Raw genomic sequence first — 7,378 nt, 5'->3', positions numbered from 1 at the left:
CCCCCCCCCCCCCCAGCCCTGAAGTCCAGAACTGCCTGGCACACAGGAGGTACTCACTAAGTATTTAGCGAATGAAAAATAGGTTTGGAAAAGTAATCAAAGGTATGTGAATTAGTTTTGGTTTGGAGACAGAGAGCTGTCAATTATCCAGAGTTTGAAGATACGTTCAATTCGAAAATTATCCAGCGTTTGAATTATCTGGACCCTAAAGACTTGGAAATGGATTCTGTTTGGAGATAAGCTACCCAGATTTGTAGATTATCTAGAGTTTTACATATCCATGGTTTGGCAGTGACCCGGGACGGTGATCATCGGAGATCTGGGCATTGTCTAGACTTCAGGTACATCCACTGTCTAGGGGTCACATGGGGTGTGAGGCTTATTTGAACCTGGGGGATTTTCTGGAACTTGGGGCCTGTAAGCCTTCCAGGGCAGCCTGTCCTTTTGGAGTTAGGGCTTGGGACTCTTCAGGGGAGATGGGCACGAAGGGCGATAGAGGGGCAGGGTGCTCACGAAGCCGCTGCAGCTGTCACAGAAGGTGGGCTTGCGGAAGGTGACTTCACGGAAGCTGTGCAGGAAGGCCAGGCCCAGCTTGGAGCAGATGGCGCTGGCCCGGAGCAGGTATGCCGTCAGCTCTTCTCGGGTGAAGGAGCTGTTCCTAGGGGCGGGGAACCTCAGCACGACCGGCCCCTTTCTCCCAGACTCCGGAGTCCTGGCAACCCCACTCTCCCCCCGCTTCGGAGGACCCAGCAGTTGGGAGTACTTACCCCCGGCAGGGCGGTGGGTGAAGTCCATGGCAGGCGAAGGGGAAGTTGCCTGAGAATCGCTCAAAGTCCTCCTGAGAGATGGTTCCTCGGCCTTCAGGGTCATAATTCTTGAACACAGACTTCAGAGGAGCATGGGAAGGGGAGGGTAAGGCCAAACCGTGATCCTCACAGTCTCCGATCTCGTCCTCCACGTCAGGGCTGCACAGATACCTTCCTTCCTGGCCCCCTTCTTACCTCCACCAGCTGCTCCACATGCTGACCCAGGGTGACCCTGTCAGGCTTGGGTGTCACGCCAGGGGCCCACTCCACCACCAGGGGCGCTTTGAAAGGGGAGGGTGGCTGGGGCAGGGACAGAGGGGCAGAGTTAGTCAGTGCGTGGGCTGCGGCTGGTGGTCAGGGGCCGGGGGTCACTTCTCACCAGACTCTTGGGGCAGCGGGGCTCCCGGGCGTAAGAAAGCTCATAGATCTCATCCTCCGTGTAGAAGAGATCCAGGGAAAGCTGGGGGTGGGCAGGACGNTTTCTGCCTGCCCCCTGCTGGGACCCCCACTCTCATCCTCTTCCCCAAGCCCCTCTTCTCCGGGGACTCCCAGTGTCCTTGCTCCCACCGGGCCACCATTCAGCCTCCACACCTCTGTCCCCTAGTCCAGAAAGGCCATCTTCTCACTGAGGCCTTTGTGGGTCCTTTTTAAAATTGTAAACCCCTGTCACTTTCCCTGCTGCTGGTTCCTACTTTATTATTATTATTTTTTAATGTTTTTTATTTATTTCTAGGAGAGAGAGAGAGACAGCGTGAGCAGGGGAGGGTCAGAGAGAGAGGGAGTGACAGACTGAAACAGGGTCCCGGCTCTGAGCTGGCAGTCAGCACAGAGCCCGACGCGGGGCTCGAACCCACGAACCGCGAGATCGTGACCTAAGCGAAAGTTGGACGCTTAACCGACTAAGCCACCCAGGCGCCCCTTTTTATTATTATTTTTTAAATGTTTTTTTTTATTTTTGAGGGAGAGATAGAGACAGCATGAGCAGGGGAGGGTCAGAGAGAGAGGGAGACACAGAATCTGAAACAGGCTCTAGGCTCTGAGCTGGCTGTCAGCACAGAGCCCAACACGGGGCTCGAACCCATGAACCATGAGATCATGACCTGAGCCAAGGTCGGACACTCAACTGACTGAGCCGCCCAGGCGCCCCTGCTGGTTCCTACTTTAGCCTCCAGCATCGCACTTATCCTCCGAAAGACCATCTGATTTACTCACTTACTTTGTTTGATTGGCTGTCTCTCCTCTACTGGAAAGTCAGCCCCACAAGAACTGCAGGGGTTTTTGTTTGTTTATTTTTTTCTTATTTTTATTTTTTTCTGATGTGCTCACTGCTGTGAGCCTGACTGCCTAAAGTAGTGTCTGGCTCACAGCAGGTGCTCAATAAATATTTGGGCTTGCTAGCCTCCTAGAATCAGCGAAGCATAGGGCCTTGGGCTCCCACCATCTTGGGGCAAGGCCAGCTTCACAGGCAGGCCCCACACTTAGATGGGCCCCCACCTCATTTAATGCCCTGCTTTCACCGTCTTGAAATAATTAAGAATTTTGAACAAAGAGCCCCGCATTTTCATTCTGCACTGGGCCCTGCAAATTATGTAGCTGGTCCTGTCTTAGGGTCTGCAAATCAGTCAGACTACATGGCCTTCAGAATCCCAGTCTCTCAATCTGTAGCTCTTTGGCGGGGCGGGGAGGATATATATATTGTTATTTATATTATAGAAATCAAATATAGCTAGGGGCGCCTGGGTGGCTTAGTCGGTTGAGCGTCCGACTTTCGCTTAGGTCATGATCTCGCGGTTCGGGGTTCGAGCCCCGCGTCGGGCTCTGTGCTGACTGCCAGCTCAGAGCCTGGAGCCTATTTCAGAGTCTTTGTCTCCCTCTCTCTCTGACCCTCCCCTGATCACGCGCTCTCTCTCTCTCTCTCTCCTAGAAATAAATAAAAATATTTTTAAAAAATCAAATATAGCTAGAATCCCACACTCTCGGTCTCAGGATGTAGGATGGTGGTTAGCACGTTAACACACAGGTTCTGAGGCTGACCTTGGGTTCAAATCCAGGTTTTACTGCTGTGGGACTTCACCTTGTGGACCTCAGGTTCCCAGTCTGCAGAACGGGCGTGACAAGGGTGCAGACCCTCTTGTACCCAGGACCCTAAGCCCCTGTACCCTCCAGGTGCAGTGTCCAGGCACCCGGCCTGGGTAGGGCAGGGTGGGGCGGGGCGGGGCAGCTCACCGTGAGCAGATGCAGCAGGTCCTCGTTGGCGGTGCAGGGCGGGTGCTGCCTCTGTAGGGCTGCCAGCTCCTGCAGCCGCAGGTAGAGGCTGTTGAGTTTGGATAGGTGCAGGCGGCCGTCTGGGAACCTGTCGGGCTGGGCCTCGTGCAGGGACACCAGGTCTTTGAGGTGCACGCCCAGTACAGGCAGCCGGAAGCCTGTGCAGTCGGCCCAGGTGCGGCGGTAACGGGCATAGTTGTTGTGGGCAGCAAGGAGCTCAGACAGCTCCAGCAGGGCCTATGGGGGAGGGGCGTATTATGCAGGGGGAAGGATGTTATGGGGGAGGCCATTTCTGCTCCCTTAGCCACCCGCGTGAGTTCTGGACCCCTGGGGGGGGGGTCCAGTGGCGTTTTGCACAGCTCCCTGAACCCCCTCCATGTCCCACACTGTCCAGCATCCCCCCAAACTGCTTTTCCTTTTGGGTCCCCATCCCAGAAAGCTCCGTATCCCCCATTCCCCAGGCTACAGGGATTTTTTTTTTTTTTCCAAAACTGAAATCTGATCATGGGTGCCGTCATCATTACCAAACCTTCCCTAGCTGCCCATTGCCCTCTGGATAAAGCCCAGACGCCTTAGTTCAGCTTGCCAGCCTCAACGGGGTCCCCCACCCTGGGCATCCCCCACCTGCCAGATCCTGACTTCAGCCACACACTAGACTCATGAGTAACTCACTCTTCCCATGCACTTCCCAGGACACGCCTAACCCATGCTCCTCCCTTGGGTGGCCTCAATTTGGTGTCCTTCGGGGCATCATTTCACTCCCCACCTGGACTGCAAGTTCTCTGTGACCATCTCTCTTATGTGTCTCCCAAAAGTCCTGCTCAGGACTGGAAGCGCGGAGTAGAGAGGGGTCAGCATGATGCGTGCGTGGTTGAGGAGGGAGGAAGAAAGGCAGAGGACAGAGTCTAGGGGTCTGTTGGATTTGGAGGAGGAAGGTCTTCGGGTGGCACCAGGTCCCCTGGGTGGGTGGGGGGGACTGGGAGCAAGCATGGGGTGGTTCAGGATCGCTGACTGCCAGAGCCCTGGGAGAACACTGGGGGTTCACCTTGGTGCTGTCAGGGCTCAGGTGAGCATGGGAGTCCTTGAGTCTGGAGATGGCACTGTGACACAGGCCCCCCGTGACCGCCATCAGTGTGTTGAAATTCTGTAGCTGGCGGAGCCTCTAGGAAGGAAGGGTGGGTGATGCAGAGATGGTGGGTATCACACGGAGGAGAGGCAAACGGGGGTTCCCGAGACAGCATCCCGGTTGAGCTGGGGTGTCAGGCAGGAGTGGGTGTGTCAGGAAGGGGTGGGCTCAAGCAGGTATGTGGGCATTACGGGTGGGGGTGGGGTGGTCAAGCAGGTGATAGACTGATGTGCAGTCAGGGAACAGTGTGGCAAGAGGGGGGTAGTCAGGCGAGTGTGAGGAGTTGGACAGGTTTGGGGACTAGACAGGTGTGGGGGATTCAGACAGATGTCAGGGTGCTGGGCACCTGGGGTTCAGACAGGGAGACAAGACAGCCTGGGCTCTGGGCAGGGGTTGGGAACCGGGCAGAGGTGAATGGGGCGAGTGAAATCGAAGGATCAGAAGGACCTAAGAGACAAGCGTGGGGCGAGCCGGGCATCAGGGACAACCGTCTCATTCCCCTCTTTTTCAGGTTTGCAGGGCAGAGGTCGCTGTGGGGAGGGGGTGGAGCCAGGGGGAGTGGAAGGAGCTCAGACGGAGGAGGCCCAGGGCAGACATTAGAACCTCCAGGCCTTAGGGGCCAGGCAGGCGGACAGGCGAAGCAAAGCGCTGGAAGACGCGAGAGGAAGGGCGTGGTCTGCGAGGAAGTACGCAAGGGGGCGTGGCCACGTGGGGGAAGGAGGCTTCCCTTTTCTCCAGAAAGGAGAGAAGGTATCTATTTAGGGAAGGGGAAGAGAGGGGTTGTGACACAGTGGGGCTGGGCCAAGGACAGACCTGACGTGATTGGGAGGCAAGTGTGCAGGCTGTCCCGAAGGGACGGCCGGGGCCGAGAGACTGAGGTGAGAGTGACGCAGACGTGGGGACATGGAAGAGACGGTTTCACTGGCCTGTGGACAGAATACTCGCGCATGGGGCTTGGGACCCTGGGCTACGGGGACGTTGTCAACAGCTACGTCTAGGCCTAAGGAAGGGGGTGTCGGGGCGGGTTCGACGTGGGGATATCAAGGCCGGGAAAGAAGTGCAGCCACTGTCCGGGTTTAGAACCTCGGGACTGGAGCCTCGGGGGCGGAGTCAGGGTGGACGTGATGCGGGGGGCGGGGCCAGGCCGCGGATGACGTCACCACCCGCGCTGGTCCCCTGTGACTGAGGGCCTGCCAGCTGGAATGTGAGGGGTGTAGGGGGTCAGATAACTGCGGGCGGCGGTTGCCTCAGTCCCTGGGAGCGGGCCTCACCTGTGCCACGTGGATGAACTTGTCCAGCACCTGCGCGCGCTGTGCGGGTCCCGGACGGCTCAGCACCATGACCTGCACCCAGCGGGACACGCTGTTGCTGAGACCTACGGATCCTTCCAGGGCCGGGCAGCCCCGCACGGAGCCCTGCAAAACGTAGCCCCGCAGATCCTGGGGCTGGGGGTGAGGTGGGCATCAGGGTGGGCAGTGGTGCGGCAGCCTTGCCCTCACGCGCCCATCCCCCTAGCAGCTGCGACCTCTGAGGCCCTAGTCTGGCTGTCACATGTCCTTGACGTCACCGTGGCCCTCTCTCTCTGAAGAGAAATATTTAAGTAAAGTCAGGCACTGTTCTCAGCCCTTTGTTATATTAACTAATTAAATCCTCACATCAACTCTGCGAAGTGAGTACCGTAATATACTACTCACATTTTAGAGATGAGGCTGTCGAGGCACAGAGGATAATTGGCCCAGAGTCACACAGGCGACAGTCAGGGTGAGAACCCAGTCTATCTTTCCTACCTGTCTGCCCACCTGGTGTAGTCAGCAAAGGGAAGAATGGCAAAGAGGACATGAAAGCAGTTTCTATTTGTTCTGCTCAAGGGGTCAACATTCCATGCCCACATGTACTGCACAGGTGTGTGTGTGAACAATCAGGAAATTTCCAGATGAAGGAACTGGTTGTGGCCTTCCCCTGAAGTGGCGATGGCAGGAGCTAATAATTATATACACTTATATATAGGTTGAAGCGTATGAAATTGTCATGTGGGCAGGTAAAATAGAGCAAAATATGGCAATTTCAAGTGGTTCTACCAGATAGCATTCCCTCCGGACCGGGTACACTGACCCTATGAGGCAGGAACCATGCAATACCCCTTTTTACAGAGATGGAACTGAAGCACACGGCATGTGCATGCTTCCCAAATAAATGAATAATTAATAAAATATTTTGAGCGCTTACTATGTGCCAGGTATTGTGACAAGCATTTTTAAGTGGATGTTTTAACTGAATATTCCCAACCATCTAATGAGGTATTGGGACCACCACTTTACAAGTGTGAATCCCAGAGAGGCTGAGAAACGAATTCAAAGGTACACTGATACGGAGGGGCTGCTGGATTTGGACCCAGGGGTTCCGTCCTCAGCCAGCTTAACTCGTTTGACTGAACCTTCTGGCACCCATTCTGAGAGTCTGAGATCCCTGCGCAAAGCCCGTGCACGGCTCTCTGAGTATTGCCCGGCTCCACCCCACTCCAAGCCCCCCCCCCACCAGCTGGGGGAAGGGGGTCCTCACCGTGATGGCCTGGAAGGACCGGAACTCCAGGTAAGTGAGGTGCTGAGCCAGCTCCCCCGTCTCCAGGTGGTCAAAGAGCAAGGACACTTTGCGCTTTTTGCCGAGGCCTGGGCTGCTCAGAGGGGGCGGGGGGCCTGGGCCACCGGGGCTCAGGCTGGGGGTTAAAGAGGGGCAGGGTATTGAACGGGTTCGGTTTCGGGGTGGAGGATGTGCGGGTGAGGGGAGAGGCGGCAGAATGGGGGTGGGGAGCGGCTGACTCACAGGCTGGAGGAGTCTCCCAGGCTCCTCTGGGCAGAGTTGCCCTCCTGCTCCACGGTGGCCCAGAAGCGACCTATAACCTCTTCTAACTGAGGCTCTTGATGCACTGTCTCAGGGTGTTGGGTCAGCCAGTACCTGAGCGGGGTTTAGAGATGAGGCTGGGGGTGGGGGTGGGGAAGGTCTCTAAAAAAGGTCTCTTGGGCTGAGGAATCTCTAGGCGCTGGGCTAGGGGGTCTCTGGAAGGTGAGGGTTTGGAGAGGCACCAGCCCAGGACTGTCTCTAGGAGTAGGAATGGGGGTCTCTTAACATGGGGTCCCTCTTAACACGGGGGGATCCGTGGAAGATAAATTGGGGGGGATCTCTC

General features: G+C 56.4%; 1 protein-coding gene across 1 annotated transcript in view; it reads right to left on the bottom strand.

The window, feature by feature from the left end:
* RASGRP4 (RAS guanyl releasing protein 4) overlaps positions 1–7,378 on the bottom strand; it is a 14,528-nt gene that overhangs the window by 2,910 nt on the left and 4,240 nt on the right. Inside the window, exons 5-13 of the mRNA XM_077773672.1 lie at positions 7,018–7,149; positions 6,757–6,910; positions 5,469–5,642; positions 4,117–4,233; positions 3,033–3,308; positions 1,186–1,266; positions 1,002–1,106; positions 768–886; positions 514–658 (exon numbers count right to left, since the gene is read on the bottom strand). Of these exons, the coding sequence (XP_077629798.1) occupies positions 514–658; positions 768–886; positions 1,002–1,106; positions 1,186–1,266; positions 3,033–3,308; positions 4,117–4,233; positions 5,469–5,642; positions 6,757–6,910; positions 7,018–7,149 (1,303 nt within the window). The remainder of the gene's footprint in view (positions 1–513; positions 659–767; positions 887–1,001; positions 1,107–1,185; positions 1,267–3,032; positions 3,309–4,116; positions 4,234–5,468; positions 5,643–6,756; positions 6,911–7,017; positions 7,150–7,378) is intronic.

This window comes from Crocuta crocuta, unplaced genomic scaffold (genome assembly GCF_008692635.1).
Source record: "Crocuta crocuta isolate KB4526 unplaced genomic scaffold, BGI_CrCroc_1.0 scaffold267, whole genome shotgun sequence".
In the NCBI taxonomy this organism is placed as follows: Eukaryota; Metazoa; Chordata; class Mammalia; order Carnivora; family Hyaenidae; genus Crocuta; species Crocuta crocuta.
The sequence above is the reverse complement of the archived record's forward strand: the minus strand, read 5'-3'. Positions and strand labels throughout refer to the sequence as shown.